This window comes from Acanthochromis polyacanthus, chromosome 23, assembly GCF_021347895.1.
Source record: "Acanthochromis polyacanthus isolate Apoly-LR-REF ecotype Palm Island chromosome 23, KAUST_Apoly_ChrSc, whole genome shotgun sequence".
NCBI classification, from domain to species: domain Eukaryota; kingdom Metazoa; phylum Chordata; class Actinopteri; family Pomacentridae; genus Acanthochromis; species Acanthochromis polyacanthus.
In genome coordinates, this window is record NC_067135.1 from 11,803,727 (window position 1) to 11,826,593 (window position 22,867).

Below are 22,867 nucleotides of genomic sequence, written 5' to 3' on the forward strand. Positions count from 1 at the left end.
AAACCAAAACAAAACCAAAAAAACGATGATGCGAAGGGAGTGAAATGGCGCAGACAGCGAGGGGGAGGCTGTGATGTAGCAGAATAAATGAATGAAAACGGTAAATAAAAATCAAATGACAACAGGGTCGCCTTTTTCCCCATGTGCGGAAGCAAAAGAGAAAAAATGCAGCATTCGTGGGCAACCTTAATCTTCAAAAAAAGAAAGAAAAAAGAAAAAAAGGCGACGTTTGACTTCAAATGCCATATTTAGGAAAAACGCTCAGTGGCTTTGAGTGACTGGGGCGCGGACGAATGGCATCTTTGTGATCTTGAAAAGACGCCTGAGCCCGACGAGGAGCGCAGCCCAGCCAATGGCGTCGGAGGAGCCTCTGTGCGCATCAGAGCTGGATGGAGTGACTCCGGGTATACTTCCGCGTCCGGATGCATGTTCATGTGTAGGTTGAATGGATGAAACGGAGGGAGTGCGGAGAGGTATAGGCGCGCTGTGATACGGCCCTATATATTCGCTGACAGGACTATCTTCCTTTTAAAGACAACCTCCTCCTTGCGTTGGTTTCCACTCAGTGATGTCGCGTATTTGTGTGGCGCACCTGTAAAGAGCGAGACAGGCAGAAGCCGGCTTTTTTAATTATTTGATTCCTTTTATTTCTTCTGTTCCCTTTTTTTCCTTTTGTTCCATGCATTTGCTGAAAGGAAGTCATTTCTGTGTTTTGATTTAATAAATATTTCATTTCCTCATTTTATCTTGTTTGTGTTGGCTTTTTATGTTTCCAAGTTTGAACTAAAGGCAGAGCGGAATTTCATCCTTTCACGAGCTATTGGCCAGGTGTTTCATTCAGAGATTGTTTTTTGTTTTTGCCTAAAGGACGTCCCTAACTTTCATTTTTAGAAACGGTAAGATATTTTTTTCCACATTTTGCTCCTTCACCTGAAACAGTTTTGAGATTTGGGGGGTTCTCAGGCTGCCTTTTATTGCATGTACAAGACGCGATGTGGGGGAAAGTCACCGTGATGCATTCATGTTTCCACTGACGGCTCTCTTTTTTTTCCAACTCTGGATTGCGGTGCATTTGGCATCGCAGAGACTTACAATAGCCCTATCACCGCACATGTGCTCAATTTTTCGGACGCTTTATTGCTCCAGTGTGTAGAAATACAGGCCTAGAAACGCGGCATCGGTTATGTTACAGGGGGGAATGTTGGATTTATTACACTAAGAGCTCCGTTTGATGAGCAGAATTCAACGTTAGGTGGACAATTGGAGCTCAACTTGCTGTGTAGAATTTAAAACAACGTATCCAAATGTAATTATGTGAAGAAAACTTAACATTTTAATGCAAAATAGAGGTTGAAGACTGTAAATATAGGTTAAGTGCAGCCTGTGTTGTGCTACTTGGAGTTGCTGGATGAAGTTCTGTCATCAGAAGCATATTTCGGTGCAATCTTTAATTATTATTTGTGAATTGCACACCAGATTTCCTGTTTTCGTATTGCATACACATATTAAGTCCTTGCTTATGTGTCCTCACAGTGCAGCTGGTGAAATCTAATACACAAACAGACTTATATTTATTATAATCAAATCACAGTCTCTTATGGTACTGGTGGAAGCTGCTAGCTCAGTCTCTGCGTTTTTGTTTTTTTTTAAAGCTGACAGGTGTGTTAGCATTCAGCTCAAAACCGCACCTGCAGCGAATCAATTAGTTAGCAGCTTATTTCCGGGGTCGGGGCAGGGTCGCCGCTGATTGGCTGGTGCTCTGATTAGTTTACTTAGCGTGGCCGCGTTCCCGCCACCTCCCATTTTTCTCTGTGCAAAGACTGCGACCAAAAGTTTGACTTGCGCACACTTACCACAATCAATACTCGCGACGCCGATACAACACCTCAAGGTAAGACACCGCAAAGTGTGAGAAAGTGCTAAAATTCAGCTGTGGGCAAAGTAAAGCGCAGAAAAAGACGCATTTTGGTAGCAGACGGAGCACGGCCGAGCACGCCGCCGAGTCCAACATACCGCTCGCCGAACCTCATTAGGAAATTATCTTATTTTAGCGTGGCTTAACGTTGCTGCGTTTTACGTAACTTTAAACTTCTTAAATTAACCATTGCTTTCATTTTTAGCTATTCGGGGTGGACGCTAACAAAAAATAACGTTTCTTTGAGGTTAGTCGAGCCTACTGACTGTCGGCTGTGCTAGCCACAACTCTGCTCAACCGCTTAGCCTCATGAAAGTTAGCATGAATTTGCGGGTTAAAAAATACGAAAAACCTGAGTTGGACCGTTTTTTTCCTTAAGCGGCTTAAAGTTCAACCGAATTCGGACCATTGAGCTCATGCTACAAGTGGCTAAGGCGTGGTACATTTGGCTGGACTTTAATTTAGCATGAAGCCAGCTTGTATTGCGCAGTATAGCCGCATTAGCGCAGGTGTGTCTGATTATCCAATTAAGTCAAGAGACTCGCCTCATCCACTTAATTAGAAAATGCCTTTGTTAAACATAAGACGCACCTTAAATTCACCATAATAGGACCTTTGTACATTTCCAACTTAACAATGGATTTAATTCAGACCTGTTTTTAATCTACTGCGCAAACTAGCCTGTGTACTGTTATAGCTGACCTTAATTAAGTCCAGTGTAAAGCAGAAACCGCTCAAATTTCTAAATTAAAACTACCAAAATAGCATATTAGTTCAGGCTGTCAATTTATTTAGACGAAGACCAGTAATGAAGCTGGCCATGGTTAATTTTGTGCACAAAAGCTTTGAAGCCTGTTGGGTTGTATTTTGTTGGACAGAAAGGCGGTTTTTTTTTTCTAGCTTGTACTTTTTGAGGTTAGTGTACTATGTGGCTTTTAATATTAATTACAACGGGTTATCGTTCGTGATGAGTAATCTTAATTTGAAGTATATGTAATTGGTGTCAGACGCTTTAGATTCAACAGAACACACTAGACATGCTGCAGTAGTAGTTGGTTATCGGATCATCATTAAATATTGTGCTATAAAATGTGGGCTGAAAGAGATGTGTATTTTTTGATGAGGATAATGTTTGTATGATGACTTTTATTTGGTTGTTTGCGGTTTGTAGACAGTTAAGTAGTGATAGTACATGCCATTTTCCTAGTAATATCTGAAATGTTTAGAGGACAAGATTCATATGAAGTGTCATTGCAGATCTGATTCCCAGTATGTAATGGATATCTGCTGCTTTTAGGCGTTTTTTTGCCCACTCCCTCTCTGTTCATGCAGCGTCCACGATTTCAGCCACCTCTGTGAAGGACAAGAGATAAGAGCGGTTGTCTTTATGTATTATTGAGCCCCCACGTTTGCCTTTCTAAATAAAGGCTGCTGACAGAGTGACTAAAATGCAGGACAGTGAGTGAACTTCCAAAGGCCACACATCAATGTGCCTCAGTACAGCAATGTGTGCCGCTGTCAGAACTGGGTTAGAGTATACAGTGGAGTGGGAGGCTTCAGTAGAAAGAAAGCAATTTTGCCCCCTTTGTCCTTCTTAAATGTCCATCCCATCCCCCTTTCTTCACTTGGTAGCCTCGCCCTGTGCTCCCCCCATGCAGCTGAGATGGTCTGGGCTCTGGATGCTGCACAAGACTGTTTTCATTTGGCCCTTATTGTGTCGGCCACAGGGTGGCCCTGCCTCTGCATGTGTGGGTGATTACTCGAAGCCAGCAATGCGTTGCCCTTGAACCCTGTCACTGCATTAGATTGCCATGTCTCATGCTGTGTTTGGTGGTCAGTGTTGATTTGTGTAGTTTAACTGTATTAGTGTGTAGGTTTGTGACAATGAGAAGCAGATTTAGTGTATGTCAAACATGCCTGGTGCTATCTCAACACTCCAGATATTTTAATATTTTTCTTGAATATGCTAAACATTTTGCTTTTTTTTTTTTTTTTGAAGTGAGAAATTCGACAAATCACATTTGGTGTGTGTAAGACTTTAATTGTCAAAACAGTGAAATGGCTGAGAGACCTAAGAGATTGGAAAAAATAGCTTCTTTATACTACTTTCTAATTGTGGTTGCTTGCATGTCTGTTTTTTGTAGTGCATTTTCAGCTATGTCAGGTTCATCAGCATGTACTCGCTAGCCCAGCTTTAACTTCACACTTCTTCGTAATAATGGCCCACACACTTTTTTTCTTTTAATATAATAAGCAGATAAGCGACTGTTTAATTATTTACTGTTATGTTAGAGTAGTTTTCACTCTAAATCATTTTTATTGTTACTTTTACAGTTTCATAATTGGTAAGTTGTCAGTATCAAGCACTAACCTGTACGTGTATATTAACATTTATATTTACTATATCTTTGTGTTAAATAATTTCACAAACTGGCAAATCTTTTGCTACAAGACTCCTGAAAACAGTATATTCTCTAAAAAATTGAACAGATCAGTAAATATGAATAATCACAGGCTTATTCATATATGGATGACACATGTATGCTTGTACATTGGTTCTTTACCAGTATCCAGCCAGAAAGAATAAAAAACGCCTCTGGTCAGGATTTCAGAACATGTCAATATTGATGAACATGAGTTGCTGTCTCTTGAGCAGTTCCAACCCGACTGAATTTGATTTCAGGCGAACTCTGTGGTAGTACTTTTTTTTTTTTTTTGAGGTTTTCTTCTACCAACATAGCTGGATTATTGCACTTTTTTTTTCTACAAGTGTTGGTAAGAGATCATGCACCTTTACTTTGGAGGCAGACTGCCAATTATAACTCAGAATTGCATCACTTTTCAGTATTATTCTGACATGCTCTGGCTGGCATGGGGGGAGTTGCTACTTAACTACCTTGTTCTCAACCCTGCCCACTGTAGCTTTGCACCACGGGGGACAATTTTCATCACAGTATGAAGAGTCCGTCTCTATATGGATGTATGAGTTTGCTTATTTTTATTATATGTGAATCTGCAATGAAAGCTGACGTGCTAGTGTAAATGTTTTAGCAGAAACACAGACTGCAGAGCAACACTACTAGGAGACAGGCATTCTCTTGCCCACACATGATTGAAATTAAATGTGCAAAAGTGTTTTATCAGCAGAATTAGGCCTGGGAGAACTAAGTTGTCTATTTAGTGCACAGCTGCATATGAAAATGTGCAGTTTTAAGCAATGTTTACACCACAAAAAGTTAACTAGACTAATGGTAAATTATACGTTTATTGCAAATATTTTTTTCATCAGGGCACAGAACCTTTTTGCAGTGTTGTATGTTTTAGTGTTTGCCTTTTGTGCTCTTACTGTGTGTGTGGGTAGACGAGTCACATCTGTGTTTTCAGCTGGGATATTTTGAACTGTTACTTGTGGGCTTTTAGTTTTCAAGGACAGGTTGTGCATGTCAGTGTGCGCACTCTGGAGTTCTCTACTCTGCCGCTTGTCACGCATACTTGGTCAATTTAATCCTCTGAGGAGCTAGTAGCAGAGATTCGTGTCTCCTCACTTTAAGTGCTCAGTGTCACATCAGTACATGCTGATCTCACTTTAGGCTTCAGGTTCAACTTAAAGAAGTTGGTCGGATGTGTAAATTGACTGAATTTGAAATCTCAGAGCTTTATTCTGCTTCATTTTTCCTCATTGGCATTAGAAATGGGCTGGTCAGTAACCACTTCTTTTTTTCTTATAATCGACAAAAATGACAAGGGAAAAATTAAACCACAATACATGTTCAAGGTCATGTGAAATGCATTACTTGCAAGTATAGCATTAATGGTAATTGGTTTGCTTTACCAAAGAGCTCTTATTTGAAAGTAGAATGACTTCCAAAGTATCCTCAGTTACCATGTGAGACTTGTATATATCAATTTGACACGTAGTGGGAGGCTACGCATGTCTTCAACGTTGAGTAAGTGCATCATAAAAAGTGTGCAAATCAATAGGATCGGGTCTGCAGCCAGCTATTGTTTAGTTCTGTGAGTTGCTTTGTATTTAAAGCAACATCATTTTTAGTCACAAGTTACGTAGAAGTGCAAATGCCAACAATTTTCTATTTGCAGTGATTGATAAAATAAATTGCACAGTCTTGTCTTTCTTAAATTCATCGTTCAATTTCTCTTTATGTTGTATTATTTTTAATACAGTTTTAACGTGTGTTTTATGATGTGCAAACACTGCAGTTTCCCTGAGGGCATCAATAAAGTCATCTATCTGGCTAAAGGAAATGGACATAGAATATTCTCACAATGGCAAGAAATAGTGTTTTAACCAAAATGATTCATCACTGTTAAAAATAGCTTTAGGTACGTTTTCTCTTGATTAGCTGGTCCACTGATTCCTTTAAGGTCGCAGGTATGAAATGCTACCAGGTTGCGTTTGATTCCTTATCGGCTGAGTGTCGGCTGTACCTTCAGACGAGCTCGATCAGCTGTGAAATCTTGCTTCCAAACACCCACTCGGAGTCACTTTTCCATGTAATTAATTAGCACAATCAGCGAGCTGCTAAAACAGAGCCAGCAATACCGGCTTCAGAGGTTGAAGGATGACACATGGTTCAGACATAAAACAAAAAGTATTGCATCTCAGGGGACCAACTTTCATGTAAAGCAAAGCCTCCAGCTTGGGGATAAAACTTGAACGTCTCTCTTTACATATTGTAATAGTGACAGCGCAGAAGTCAAAAGTATTTGAATTGGGAATCTGTGTGCTTTCCTCATAGCAACACTTTGCGTGGAGCCTTTTCTCCCCCTTGCGAGAAGGCAGTGGGATCTGAAAGTACAAATAACTAAACACGCTACACTTTAATGAGTCCTAAAAGGCAGCCTGCTCAGTGGGGTAAAAGTGTGGAGGTGGACGGGTTTATCTTAGCAATGATGGGAAAACAAAAAAAGAACCTCGTGGTCTTTATCTGGGCCTGGTTTCTGACGAGAACTGTGAGGGAAGGCCTCTGGGGGAACAAGATGCTCTGCACTCAAATGCCTGCACTAAGAGGAGGCTGCTGGCTGGCTGCACACACTGAAAGCCTCGACTGAAATTTTTTGGGGAGAGGCATCTTGCCAAGCTCCCTGTTCCAAGTGTTTATCTAATGAAATATTTCTGCCTTGTGGCACTATCTCGAGTGGGACAATAGCCAGTGTTTGTGCTTTGTACGTGGAATAAAAGGTGAAACACATGAAATGGAGATTGAAGTAAGTCAATTTCTTGGACGGCAATATGTTCTCCAGTGGCCTGCTTCTTTTCGGTCTTACTGCTGCTTGTGGAGCAGATAGCTGCATGGAATTGCAATTTTTTGGCAAGTGAAAGACTGGCTGAATATCACTTCTGTGCCTTTTTTTTTTTTTTTTTTTTTAAATGCCCATCCTTGTGGCTTCTGTCATGTTAACAAAGTTTTCTAGTCCCAAACTGGTTTCCCTTTGAGACAAATAGCAGATGGAAAGAGCAGCAGGTGGTGGTTGAGTTGACATGTGAAGTTCAAAACTTCAGTTTTTACCATGACTAGAAAGCTTGAAGTGTGTATAGTCACAATGTCGACTCAAAATGATTCTTGTTCTACTCTATTAAAGTTTAAAATGGAACTGCAGTAAGTAGTCTGCATCAGTCTCTTAAATCAACATTTCGTTTGATCAAATGTTGTGTGGCTGCGTAATTGCTGCGTCATGAGGTTGGCAATTTTTAGCTCCAGTCATAGTTTAGTGTAGAAAATGGCGGCTGCAGCGGCATAGTCTGACTTGATTAAGTTACCAGACTTTGAGATTATGGCAACACCTAAAATTTTGCAGCAATAATGCACAAGAAAATACATGAGAAACACTCTACATCTGTTTGCTTTTCTCATTCTTTCAATGCAGTCAAGTCCCCATTAAAGCTGTTCTTACTTACATATTTGTCGTAATAAAACAGAACAAGTATGAAATAATGACTGAAACACCGCCTATTAAGACTATATATTAATCACCTGTAAAAAACAAACTGATTTTTATAATCGCATTGTCATCTGACACTCAGTTTATACATGAATTAAAAACAACTATGTAGTGAATATTTATAGAGAATTCAAAGCTACTACCAGCATTAAAGAACAGTTACACAATAAAGAGAAAACTAGCCTTCATGTTGCTTTTTAATATACTAATCTTTTTCACTTTTAGCAGTTTTATAGAAACTTGGATTTAGTGTCAAGTTTCACAACTGACTTAAATAAGCCCTCTTTTTTTTAATGCATTTCTCTTGGAGTTTCCAGTTTACCTCTTGAACATGTTAGCTTTTGTTTAAATTTCATCCTGTGCTGTATAATGCAATGACATATTTATACTTATCTGAATTGGTCATGCTTTGCTTTTTGTGGACAAAAAGGTTGGGAATCTTTAAAATAGTCTTTCAGTTGCATAACAGTGCAGTTTAGTTGCAGTCCTAGTTGAAAACTGATGGTAAATTATATTGGACAAGTCCCATTGTGGATGTAAATCAAACAGGAGCCGTTTTGTATCGACTTAAAATGTTTGGGCAGTTCTAGTTATGGCAAGAATCAAATAGTTAATCATTTGAGATGTTTGTTGTTTGTCTGATATCAGTAAATAAGTTGAACTGAATCCAGAGTTTGTGAAACCATCTTGACATTTTCACATTTAACTCGCTGTTTTCTTGAGCAGAGCATGATTTATAAAACCAAACTAAATTAGAAATACAATGTTTATGAAGCCTGGATAAGCTGTAGGCATCTGTGTGTTCATAGTACTTTAACAAACCTTCAGCTTACTAGTGGATGAAGTGTTAAGCTGTGCTGCAAGTCTCTGTAGTAGTTTACATGACAGTAATGCTGTCAGTATTTTCTGTATGGAGCCATTTTTCACAAATTATAAGGCATGGACCATTAACTTAATTTTTTATGCAGCACAACAGTAATGGACAATATGAGTAAAAGGCTGTGCTATGTAATGTCTTTCATATCACAGCATGTATATTGTGACAAAGTAAATGTTCTGGAGAATTACTTGAGAAGCTTTTAATGGATAACATAACATCATTTGACTCGTCCGTAGATGAAATCCCTGCCAAATGCATGCCACGTTGTAAAAATGTTGCTTTGAATCCAGTACAGTCATTAAACTGTCTTGCTTGTGGATTTGCAGCATTAGCCACAATGGTTGAATACACCCAAATTTTAAATGGGTCGTCAGTAGGGAAAAATCTTGCATGCACTGTGCTGTAAAATTGATAAAACCCTGCATTGTAAAGATGTAGTGTTTATTCCCTGATGGTGTGCCCAAATAACACGTATTTAATGAATGTGATGCTTTTTTTTTTTGTTGTCCTTTTACGGTTTCTAAACAACATCCTGCATCAAACAAGCTGAGAAATTTCCATAAATACACATTGTCAAAAGTTAAAAGGAAATAGACTTTTGACATTAGAGCTGAGGTGCTAATTGTTCACATGCAGCAGGAGACATTGGCAGCATATTTTAATATTTTTAACCCCATGACTAGAGTGAAACTTCCTGGTATCGATGGAAAAAATGTGGATAACAACAAAATCTGTGTTGAGCAGGCACGAGGATCCCGTTTCTGGCTTGTTAAATCAGCTGTTCCTGAATGTAGATGCAAATTTTGATGCTTAAAGTTATTATTGTTTATAGTAACTGTCAGAGCAATTGGGTAAAGTAGAAAGATTGTAAAAGCATCTGTAAGACTTGTTCTTGGTTAACAATTCAGCCTCAACCTGTATTTTAAATACTGGCATTCTCCAGTTTTTCTTCAACATCACATTCACTCTGCTGAGGTTTTTGTTTCTTCTAGTGAGTAAAATGCATCTGTGGTAATGGGTCATGTGGGCAAAAAGCTGTTTGCTGTATGGCTGTGTTTTCTATTTTTGCTTGGGTTATGTAGTCGGTGGGTTTGACCTTGGTTTAGGGACATGCCAGCAAATCAGATGACTCATGTATTTTCACTTGTGCAATGCGAGGTTGGCTCTGCAGTTTGTGTATAGTACATTCAGATGCCTGGAAAAATTACAGTAAGAATGATTTGCTTAATTAATTTCACCGATTTATTTATTCATTTTTTTTATACTGTTGGCCTGAAACCCCACAGAAGTGTTAGACATGTGCAGTCACAAAAGAAATCAGATGAAAAGGTATTAGTCTCTCAATAAATTCTTTTGTCAGGAAAAAACCCTTAATGACATAGCATAAGTATGGCACTGCCTCGTAGAAAAGCATTAAAATACAAGCACAATACTTTACTGGAAATTAGGTGCAGTTAAAAAAAGACTAGAAAAGTTAAGTAATACTGGTATTTATTTATAGGTAGTAAGTGATATCACACCTGAAATTGAAATGTTGCACCTGAAAACTTAAATATTGCACATTGTATTGACATGTTATACGTTAAAGTGAAAAATTGCACATGTAAACAAAATATTGCATGTTAGAATTAAATGCTTCAAATGATTGTGAAATTGATACAGCACAAACTATTGAGAAAGTTAACTTATGTATTGTGTTGGATGCCGCGGATTGCAGTGTTTTCTAGGGGTGTGTCACTTGTATGATCTCTTTTAAAAAATAGTTTAAAATGTCTAAAATTAAAATAAACGCATGAAGTTCACAGCCCAAGCTCGTGTCTTAAAATAGCTTTGCGTGTCCAACTTGCAGTCAAAAAATTTAGATTTAATTAACTAAACACAACACCAGCACTTCTTAGCGACAAATATAGTTGTCGCTGACCTTAAATTGGAACAAGTCAGCCGTTATTTTTAAACGGCAAGCTGTTAATCAAGGCTGCTGTTGTATAGTGTATTTTCATGTGTGTAATGAGAGCATCGCACCTTTTTACTCATGGATTCCGATCTGCCAAACATCTGGAAACAAAAATACTTCATTTGAGGATGTTGCATTTGAGGTGCTTGCACAGACTTTAACACAGCTGACTCGACAAAAGCACTGACTATAATCCAGTGTGATCCCGTCAGTTGGCTACAATAATGGATAAATAAAATCAAGAAGTGACCATATTTCTATTAGTTGCTTTGATATCACACTGGCCTGAATAATAACAAATGCATGAAACTTATACATGTGCAGAAACGCACATATCTTCATTACATACAAGCTTTATTTTGTGCACTAAGATGCAATTCAAGAGTACAAATATGTTTTAATATCTACATAAATTAGTGCTGTTATACATTGTCATATTTAGTCGAGGCCTAATCGCACACACTCACAGTACACCTCCAGTTTTTCACACTTGGACAAGCTGAGGTCATAATTATTTTGTAATTGAGAGTCCAGAGCACTTCTACAGCTGTTTTGATCTGACTGACATCGAGCTGTTTGTTGCAGTTTGTCAGTTTGTGTATTTATGCGCATCATTACCAGCGTTTCCAGTTTAGTGGTTTATGCTGCCTGAATTTTCTACTTGTGAGACCCCTTAGGATTTTTTAATCTTCCAAAAAAAGTCCCCAGTGACAAAATTAGACTTTTTGGGTACACTTTAACTCCGTTCCCTTGAGAAGAGTGGTTAATATTTCTTACAGCCTGAGTTTCAGTGTTCAGTATGTGTGGAGACCCGTGCATGACCTGTAAAATAGCCTTTACAATCAATTACTTATCCTCATTGTTTTTCCGGATAACCATTTTCCTTTCTGTTGTAATTGAACAAAAACTCAAACAAAATTTAACTCTTTCCCAGTTTGTTTGGATCTTCTCTACTACGCTGTGCATACGGATGCAAAGTAATACAATAAATGATGCATAATGTGAAACTAATCTGTTCCTATTTTCTTTTAAATTAAACTTTATCTTGAGTTTTTTCACTTTGGAGTTATTTCATTCACATGAAAATTGGCATGTGACATCTTTTCAAAGCAGTAAATGGGGGGGGAGTGGTTAAATCCAAAACTAAATTAAGTTAATGTTGATTAAGAATACATGAAGTAACAGTGGCAAAACAATGCCTAAAAAGCTCCGGTATACATGTTTATTGATGTGTATTTGACAGTGAAAGAGCACATAAAAGTGTATTTTAGGTGGCAGATAAATTTAGACACAAAATGGCCTAACAGTGTTAATATCTTTTAAATTCTGAAATAAGAGAATATAAATTGTTGGCTTCTAGTTCACACAACATTCATCTTCAAGGCTGAGTGTTTTGAAAGCATGCACATTGACTTTTTTTGCATCTCTCCACTAAGAAATATTGATCAAATTTATTGGTTTTTACCTGTCCATCTGACAGTTGCAGTTCTGTTTTCACTGCTCGAGTAGATGGCAGGTTGACATTTTCTCTGGATGCAACCAACAAAGTGAAAGAAATGGACAAATAGGGCGCTAAAGTCATCTTTACAGAATTTTGTTTTATTAATGTAGCCCCAATTCAGAACATGTCATCTCACAGCACTTTATATCGTAACATGAACATCTCACAAATTTTGAACGAAGAAACGGATAACACAAAATGGCATTTGGATTTCCTACGAACAAGCAGTTGGCGATTGTTGTAAAGAACCAAGAAAAAGACCCTAGAATGGGGAAGGGAAAAAACCTGATATAACCAGGCTCAGGAAAGGCGGCCATCTGCCTCAACCGGTTGGATTGAGAGTCGAGATGAGGATGGTGGGGGACAACAGGAGGGGTTAGGATGGGGATAATGGATGGAGAACAGACAATACAAACAGAACAATTAACATTTTGAAGGTCATTGAGGCCAGAAACTGCAGATCCAAAGACATCCATGGAGAGAACAAACACAGGACCTTGGGGTAAACACAATTAGTGCTATGTAATGGTGATTATATAACAGTATAGAGAGAGATTAAAGGAGTCCAGTGCATCATGGGAAACCCTCCAGCAGTCTAAACCTATAGCAGCATAACTAAGGGACAGCTCAGGTGATCCTGAACATCTCTAACTATAAGCATTCAATCAAATGGGAAAGTTTTAAGCCTAACCTTAAAAGTAAAGGAGGTGTCTGCCTCCTGGACTCGAGCTGGGAGCTGATTCCACAACAGAGCAGCAGATAACTGAAGGATCTGCCTCCCATTGTGCTTCTGGAAACCACAAGTAAACCTGTAGCCTGAGAGGGAAGGCCTCTATTTGAATGATATCATATTATAAGGTCTTTCAGATATGATGGAACTTGGTCATTGAGTTATATATGTGAGAAGCAGGATTTTAAATTCTGTCCTGGATTTTTCAGGGAATCACAGAAGTTTATATGGGAGAAATATCAGCTCTATTACAGGTTTCTGTCTGAACTCTGGCTGCAACATTTTGTATCATCTGGAGGTCTTAGAGAATTATTGGGACGTCCTCATGATGGGGAATTACAATATTCTAGTCTAGAAGTTGTAAATGCATAATTTTTTTCAGCATCACTGAGACGAGGTGCTACGGTGAATATTACAAAGGTGAAAGGAGGCTGCTACAGATTTGCTTTGTGTGTGTTGAAGGGCATATCCTGGTCGAAAATGACTCCAAGGTTCTTTACAGGAGAACTGAAGGCCAGGGCAATGAGTTTTGTCTGAACTGAAATGAAGAAAATTAGTCATCCTGGCCTTATGTCCTTCACACATGCCTGGAATTTGGTTAATTGACCGGTTTCATTTGGCTTTACAGATAAATATATCTGGGTGTCATCTGCATAACAATGAAAATGTTTTTTTTAAATATTTAAGGGGAGCATGTAAAAAGTAAACAATATTGGTTCTAACAGACCCCCATGGAGCACCACAAGTAAATCTAGTGTAATCATCATTACTAACTTTAACACACTAAAACCTGTCTGAGAAATTACTTAAACCAGATTAGAGTGGTTCCTTTAATCCCAATGACACAGCAGAGAAGTAATCAAGATAGAAATCTGGTTCTATGGACGCTTCCACAGCCAATGTACCAAAAGACATGTTCTTGATATTATATATTTTGTCTAATTTTCAAAACTTTGCTTGTAAATAAGACCATAAAGTCATCACTACTGAGAGCTAAAGGAACAAAAGGCTTCACAGAGCTGTGACTGTCAGCCTGGCTACAGTGCTGAAAAGAAACCTGAGGTTTTTCTTGTTTTCCTCAGAGATAAACAGTAAGCAGTTCTTGTCCTGCGAATTGCTTTTTATGATGTAAAACTTTCTTTCCAACCTTCTTGAAGTCTGCTTTAAGATGCACAGTTCATTATACCAGTGGAGCTATTTTATTATAGTTTATTGCCGTCTTATTCAGAGGGGCAACAGTGTCAACTGATGTACACAGTAAAGCTGCAGTCCTAGCGACAAGACTGTCCGCCTGTGTGGGATTAATGTTAGAGGAGTTGTTGTCCATTGTGTTGGCATTGAAGTAAATAATAATGGAATAATTTCCTTAAATGTAGTTATTGCTTTTTCAGATAAACATCTGCTGTAATGGAACTTCTTGATACATGTTCCGTAGCTCATTATTGTAAATTCAAAGGGTATGAAATGTATCCCGTAAGGGATTTGTCAAAACACAGATGTTCAGTATCTATGCCATATTTCAAAACAAGGATTTTGTCAAAACAATTTTTTAAAAAATGGCTAAATACATCTTGTCTGTGTGGATTTAATTTTACCATTGCATGATGCAGCTTGGAGTTGTAAAAAAATAAGTGTAACATTTGCACTGAATCTACTTTTAAGTTCTAACATGGTCCCATTGATAGCAGCTTATTTTACCAGCTTATACACAATGAGGAAAGGTCTCTGTGTGAGTTTTCACCTGGAAAATTGGTTAGCAAAGGTGGTAAACCTGTGAAAGTGTTGTCATTCCTTCTGACGCGAGCTCTTTTGTTGCATTTGTGGTGTGGCTGCTATAAAATCTCCCTTTTAAAACCCTGAGAATCCTTTTGTGTTGTGCAGGAAAGTGCACAAAAGGTACATTTTCTCTAAACCCAGATGTTTAATCTGTGTCACAAAGACCACTTTGATGGTTAGCTGTCATTGAATGCTTTCACAAAATACTAAGGTTTGCTTCTGAGTATATTGGTAGAACCTGCTAATTGTGGGTTTGTGAGTTTTGTGATGGCTCTGATTCTGCCTTGATGAACTAGTTGTCAGTGGTTTGTTTTTAGAGCAGGCCACTTTAAACTAAGTGAACTTGTAAATGTTTTTCACTGCTGTGGATGTTTGCACCTTTTTGCTTCTTTAGGTGTCTGGCTGGATAACAAATGCAGGAATGTGTAGACTTAATTTAAGCATCAGCTTTGTTGCTGGATGTGAGCAGTCTGAGGAGATTTGTGCGTTCTGATTTCAGCGAGCATCTTTGTTCAGCACTCCCATCCATTTTACTAATTGCCATTCCTCATGCTTATTGTCCCTGTTGTAGCCAGGTTTCTTTCTTGACTGAACCCTTATTGGTTCTGCCTTTTCTCTCCTTTTCCTGTAGATGAATTGTGACTAAGTGAAACATTGCCTTTTCCACCGATGTGCATGGACAGCCAGTTAAAAAACAAAACGTAGCCTCCTTCTCTCCCTTCCCTCCCTACAATGACATGTGATCATCTGACTGTTTTTTGTTCTTGTTGATCTAACATGAAGTACTTTTTGTGTCCACATTTTCAGACGGCAACTCCAAACTAACATGGCAGTCAGACTGTGCGATGTGGCTTCTCTGCTTAGAAGTGGTTCGTGGGCGCCTGAGCCTTGGACTGGGGTCTGTGGCACTTTTTTTTTTTTTTATTTCCAATTGAAATTATTTGGCCAGAAGGCCGTCTTTTTTTGTCTGTGCTCAGGCCATACCAATGATGCTAGCTCTCTGTCGTATTTCGATGTTCAATTCAAATCTATCACGTGTTAAATTTGGAATTCAGGCACTTTTTTGGATATTTGTGTATGAACAGCTCCCTGTTCATGTCTGACTGTATTGGTATGGTCTAAACCTGTCTGCCACTGTCTCCTGGTGTCTATTTTTTCTTGTAAAATTATAGCCTTGTAGCCTGTCAATGTGATTTCCTAAGAATAACATGGACTGTGGTGTGATCACATCTGCTTCTGGTGAATCTGTTAATTAAGGATGACTCTTCATACATTAACTTGTTGCTGGCTGCCTTTTATTGGATTATTGTTTAGAGCCTGTTGTCTGATACTAGATGGCTGTGAAGTTGGTGCTGCTTTAGGCTTGCCGAATGAAATGTTTCACTTTGGTTGCTAGATTTGATTTCGAAAGATACGTTTAAACATGTCACTAACTTGTAATAGACCTTCTCACACAGAAACAAAAGCAGCAGAGAGGGAATTCATTGTGCAGTGTCTTTGTTCTCTAAACTATTTTTAATTTTTTACTCATCTGTAGCAATATAAGATCAGACATTTGACATTTGGCCTGAAAATTACACTTGGTGGACAAATGTGTTAGCAGTCACAGAATTAGAGCTTCTAATGACAGTGAGAGTTTTCAGTCAGTAGTTTTGATGTTTTCCCTGATTCTAAGTCGCCTGTCTGATGTTTTGTGTTGAAGTAAAAATAAACTCCAGTTTTGTTCGGCGAAAAATCAGTTCCAACAAAACAGTGCTTCAATGTGTGAAGAGCGTCCTTTTTTAACTGTTTTGGTGTTTTTGTTTGGATTTGCATGTGGTTTTGACTTAGATTTTTTTTTTTCTCTTGTCTCTTTAGCAGGTAATTGCTGCCATGGAAACACAGCTGTCCAACGGGCCAACTTGTAACAACACGAGCAACGGTCCCTCAACAATCTCAAACAACTGCTCCTCACCTGTAGAGTCAGGAAGCATAGAGGACAGTAAAACTAACTTGATAGTCAACTATCTGCCTCAGAACATGACCCAGGAGGAGCTGAAGAGTTTGTTTGGGAGCATCGGAGAAATTGAGTCCTGTAAACTAGTTCGGGACAAAATAACAGGTAACAAAACTGTTTTCATTGCTGTGGCTGGTTAATTGCTGATTCCTGTGAAATTGGATTTTAAGTGCTTAAAATCTAAAATAGATTTAATTTAATGTGTTTTTGTTTTGTTTTTTTACATACAAACAGAAATGCTAGATGCAAATACTGCATTAGAGGGGCCCTTGGAGCTTTATTGTCCATGCCATAAGCTTTTCTGTTGCATGCTCAGTGTGTGATTCTTCTCTTGAAATCAAATGAGTGATCTTTTGCCCTCAATCAACGCAGGAGCATTCATTTTAAAAGCGATCCAGTCTTTCTACAGCTCAGAAGAATAACCGGTACGGTCGTCGTGTCGCAACATAAGGACTGATATTAAATGCTATATATGAGTATATACAGCTTTTATATGTAGGGTTATACTGATGCTAGTTGACAAATGGCAGTTTTGAATACCAACTGTGCCTTTGGGGGCATTCGGTTCCTTACATTTGGGTGGTAGAGTACTTGCAAATGATTTGAGGTTGTTTTTAATGGGAGGAATGCAGCTTGCGTTGGTACGCTGACATGATCAGTGACATGAGCAGGTTGATGTGAGGCTGCTGTAGTTTTAATGCTTGCTGTTTTGTGGTCAAGGTTACCCAGGCCTTTCTCCATCAGTCCAGTGCTCAAGACTGAAAAGAAACGTTTGCATTTGGTCTTCCTTGTGTACATCTTTTAGTTGTAATTGGGCTGGAGGACAGCGGTTTTTAACTCAGGCTGATTTATAGATTGTCTTTATTCTGTGGCTCCGTGGTAGTCGCCTTCATTAAATTAACATGGAAGATGTGATGTGCGCTGAGCGGCCACATCTGGTGTTGAAATATTCATAATGTTAAATATTTTACAGAATAGCTGACCGTTATTCATAATTATCATTGCAAGGTTTGTTGTGCTTCCCCAAAATGCTGTTGTTTGCTTTATAAATGCGTTGAACTAAACTGTCTCCTTGCTTTTATAACTACGATTTGGTTGAGGTTTTCTATGAAAAATATTTTAAAAGCTTTTGTTTTCTCTCCAAGCAAAACACTGATTTTTGACTTTTTTTTGCATGCAGTGCTGATGAAAATTGTGAAGTGTTTAGTCTTGCATGGGGTAAATGCCCTTGTGTAGCCATGCATATGAGAAATGCATTTGATAATGTGTGAAATGGCTTGAGCTGAGTTGACAAGTGATCCTTGTTTAAAATCAGTGTTGAACACAGCCTGCTTGGGTGATTAAACATAAACAAGACTTGATAGGTTGCATATTTAGTCAGAGCCAGTGTGAACGTAGGACTGTGAGCAATTTAAAAGCAGGGGAAATAAATGAAACAAGTTGTTGTGAAATGCCCTTGAGTGTAAATGGTTTGAAGAACTGCAGAGATCCTAAAATGACACAATAAAGTGAGGCAACAGAAATGGACATTTTGATTTAGCAAATAATATCTCTTAACTTCTTTGTGTTTAGAGCAAGAAAAAAACTTTGCTTTCGGGCCTGTGATGACTCAGATTTACAGACTAGAACTTGGAAATCAGATTTGATCTTTTGAGGTGACCTGTAAGCAAAATAAAGAAAAGAATTAATTAATGAACATCTCACAAATGCATACATCTGCATGCCTTTATAGAAACAGCTGAAAAGATAAGTGCTTGTCCTTGTAAACGTGCTTTTCCTTGAATGTAGATTCAAATTGTTAGTAAGTTTTCATAGCTATAGAATAGTAAATGTCATGTAAATTTAGCTTTACTGAGTATCCTGTTGAGACTGAACCGCCTGCTGTTTTTTGACCCTGACAATGAAGCATTAAAATAAATGAGTGCATCTTGAGCTTGCATAGGCAACTTTCTGGAGCTCTCAAACCAGATTTCTGTTGGAATTTACTTCAGTTTCTACCCAGCTTCATGCTACACTTTGATGTCTCAGTTTAGCGCGTTTGCTGCCAGTTGTTTGGATTTTAGTTCTTATATTCAAAGAAAGTACAACTTGTTTAAAGCAGCACAAATTATCTCCGAAGAAATATTCCTCTGCTTTCCTCATAGTATAGAACATGTATGAGATGTTTATTTGACTTAAGTGAAATAAAAGTAGCCATTATATTTGTGTTCATGTGTCATTGTTGGAAAGTTGCACTTAAAAAGTTAATTTATAGCTCCACAAAAAGAATTAAACTCGCTTTGCTTCAAAACTCGTGTTGAATTGGATTAGGGGCGACAGTTGCAGCAGCATCTTTAGCGAAACAAAGTGTCTTGATGAGGTCTGCTGCAGCAAGCTCCAGAAGCTCTCGGCGTCAATGGCTATTTGATTTTCAGTAATTATTTTTTATTTTTGTTGAAGAAATACAAACGCAGCCAGCTGGAAAGGGTGAGTTTGTTAGCTCTCCAGCTGGCAGAACATACTTGTCAAAGAGGACACTCGAGGAAGGCACATTTCTATTTAGGTATATGCGAAAACGTGTACAAACAGGCCTGGCTTGAACAAATTCAAATTCAGAAAAGAGTATCGATCCTTGCTGTCGAGGTTCTGTCATTGCAGGAATTTCCAAGCTATCAATTGAATTATACAAGCTGCAGTGCGGATTAATAATGGATTTATGGTCAGCTTTGAGTCTCTAACCAGCATGCAGTTATAACTTCAGCAGTTAAAGTAGTATTTTTAAAGCAAAAAAAAAATCTTTTTTAACCGAGTCTTGAATTGGGGTGGGAAAAAAATTAGGCCCTTAATGTTATTCAAAGCCTCCAAGTCATTTCTCGGGAATGGTGCTCTGATTTCAGCTCTACATTAAAACCCTATCCCCTCCAGACTGTGTTGCTTTTGTCTCTCCCTTGGCCCTGTGGCGATGGATTTAAGCCAGCCTACATCTGTGTACTGGTGCTACATCAGATGTTAAGTAATCACCAGAGAGATGCATGCTTCCTCTTTGCTTTAAATGTTCACGCTTTGGCTGCTGCTGCAGAAACAGCTTAGTCTTTGTGTCATTTTCCTCCCACTATGGGCAGCACTAGTGTTTCACTGGAAGCAGCTGTAACTGTATTTCAGCATGTTTCTTAACGACAGTTAAAAGCGAGCGACTTGTTTGGTTTAACACTAGGCGGGGTGGATATTCCATAGGACGGCTTAGCGTGTGCAGGGGAACATAACAGCAACAGCAGGCGTTTTGCCCTCCAGGCTTAAGTAAAAATGTCATTTCACCAGCTTCATTTCAAAGGCTTGGCGTATTTCTCCTGGCTATAAGAGTCCCTGACATGCAAGGTGAAATTAAGTTTATGAACTTTAGTTGATCACAGCAGAACAGCCCATGAGAGCAGTGACTCATGTGGTAAGACGGATAAAACCAGTATGGATGCATATAGAGTTCAACTGTACAGAAAAGATAACTTAATAGCAGTGCTGCGAGCAGTATTTGACAGTTGGGTGTCTCTTTATATTTCACTTTCCAATATATTATAAGACTTTACACAGATACAGACTTCTGTATGTGCCATGTGTTGGAGTCACACTTCGATATGCTTTACAGCAGAGAAACTAGAAAAATGCTTCAATATAAACTTTTTTATATATACAACGGAAAGACATTAATCAGTGCTTATTCAGCTTGTGAATTGTACAAATTAATGCTGCATTTCCACCCATCTGTTAGAACAAATCTAACCAGTGGCTTCAGCTGATGAATTCACTTCCTCAGCGCATCGATAAGGTTGCTGTAATAGTGCCGAGAAGCAGCACCATATATTATGTCTCACTATGTGGGCTTTAAAGTGAAAGTAATATTTTTAGAATGTGACATTTAAGATGTGCTCTCCCATAGTCATTCATTTCCAAGTATGCTCCATTGGGAACGGTTTCCATTATATAATTTCAACATCAATTAAGTCATAATTACAATCAACACTGAAGTTCCAAAATGCGAGATAGGCTTTACAGTTGTTTTTATTACATTTTTTTGTCAAATATTTTCTTTATTTACCAAAAATGAGATATAAAATGCAGCAGGAGTTGGTAACACATTCCCCTAAAACTAATCTTACTGTTGGGTAACAGGGGGTTTAAATATTCCAAATGTAACTATTTTTATTTAGTTTACCTAATAGTTGGTTTAACATGGAGTAGTTACTTTCATGTGTGCTTAATTGAAGGATTGCTTGCAGTGATATTTCAAATTCAACACATACAGAACAGCTATATATAAGTAGTGGTATTTATTTTTGCCTTGGTGTTGGCTATTTTGTCAGTTAAACTTCTATAAAGAGCAGAAATGTTCGGTATTTTCTCATATTTGAACTGACCAGAACCCAGCTGCAGCATAGTGACGGAAGAAATGCTTTTCATAAGACAGATTACGTGTCTACATGCATCTGTTTGCTATCAGATTCTGGCCATGTACGATGTTTAATGTTAATTTACATGTCGTGCAAAATGTAATAAATGCCGTCGTCTGCCTGTCTCTGGAGGCTAACCCTGCTAGCATGCTATTACTTATAAACAACTGGTGCGCTGCCAGAACATGCTGGATGGAGCTTGCGCATTGCGGGAGTACAAAGACATAAATAGATTGTTCTGACAGGCATTTTTGGATCCTGTCCCGAACTGCAGAAGTCTCCTACAGAGTGTTGTGATTTTATTGATTTATATCAAATATTTGTTGTCAAAGGACAAAACCTTACATCTTCATTTTCTCTATACTTGTCATCGACTTTCGACTCAAAATGTGACAGAATTATGTTTGTGTGTATAATTTTTAAAAAAAAAACCACGAGAGACAAGTAGGAGAGAGAGGGAAAAATCTTCATTAAGTAGAATTAAGCTGTTGCTGGAGAAACTTGAACAATATGATGCTAAAGTGATGAAACAAAAACAAAATGCAGGTTAATCACAACAGCTGCATTGTAAGTTCAGCTATATTGACATTGTGATGAGCCGCACTGAGAGCCAGAGAGTAAAGGTTACATTAGCTATATCTAATCTTAAACTTTTAAATACATTTTACGTCGCTTTGTGTATGTGCTGTATTTAATATGCTGGAACTGCTTGAGCTGGTGAACTTGACCGGCAGTGAAATTGTGGAGAAACCCAGCAGTGTGGGTGGAGGAAATTGAATTGCCTCTGTGCACATAAAGAGTGGGTGTCAATCTATTGTACATTTTAGAGATAAACTGCAGAGGGAGGGGAACGCATTGAGCCTCGGCTACTTCACTGTGTCATAGACGAGTTGGTGTGAAAGCAGAGCAATCGCTTGTCGTTTTTAATTTAAAACATGTTTGTCAAAGAGCTGGTTTGAGAATTTTTACCGTACGCAGAATAGATGTTTACTGAAAATTGACTTGTGACCTCCTGTGTGCTCTGCCAGATAAGAAATAAAGGCTGTTCATCTGTGTGTTCACATTCATAAAAGGCTGTTTTGTGCACATAATGGCAGTAGTACATCGTCGGTGCTTGTATGAATTGTCACATTTCAGTTTTGTGTGGTAACTGTGGATTTTGTTTTGTTTTTGTGATTGCAGGGCAGAGCCTAGGCTATGGATTTGTGAATTACGTGGACCCGAAAGATGCAGAAAAAGCTATCAACACCCTAAACGGCTTGAGACTTCAGACCAAAACCATCAAGGTAAGATTGGTTATCACTCACAACTCAAAAAAAAATCCAACCTGTGCCAAGCTGTCGAGGTTGGAGTATAATGAGGTTGGAGCAGTGTGGGGCGGAAAGGGAGCCTATTGTTAATCTGGGCACAGGCAGCTTTGCTTGGGCCTCAAGTAGAGCAGAACTGTTTCTATGGTTGCATGATGTGCTGTAGCACTGCTGCATGCCTTTACAGGGAGGTGGCTGCCATTAGCATTCATCAGGCAATGTAGCACTCAATGTGCTGGTGGAAAAACTCATTTGCTTCATATGGTGCTGAAGCATTTGTGGATGGTGGAGCCAGATTATTCGATGTGATATATATTTTTTTTTTTTTCCCCTCACAGTGGCCTTACGAGAAGGTAGCCTTGTAGAGGGGTGTTGGAGAAAATGTCTACGGGCAAAAACGATTTGTGTGAGAATAGCACCAAATTT

General features: G+C 38.5%; 1 protein-coding gene across 4 annotated transcripts in view; it reads left to right on the forward strand.

Moving 5' to 3' along the window:
• Positions 1-445: 445 nt before the first annotated feature.
• elavl2 (ELAV like neuron-specific RNA binding protein 2) overlaps positions 446-22,867 on the forward strand; it is a 34,996-nt gene continuing 12,574 nt past the window's right edge. Inside the window, exons 1-4 of one of the 4 annotated variants that reach the window (XM_022191651.2) lie at positions 446-896; positions 15,525-15,615; positions 16,578-16,818; positions 22,317-22,420. In XM_022191651.2, coding sequence (XP_022047343.1) covers positions 15,544-15,615; positions 16,578-16,818; positions 22,317-22,420 — 417 coding nt within the window. In that variant the 5' untranslated portion in view covers positions 446-896; positions 15,525-15,543. Of the gene's footprint in view, positions 897-15,524; positions 15,616-16,574; positions 16,819-22,316; positions 22,421-22,867 lie in introns of those variants that run through there. The other 3 variants (XM_022191650.2, XM_022191654.2, XM_022191652.2) reach the window with 3 other exon arrangements.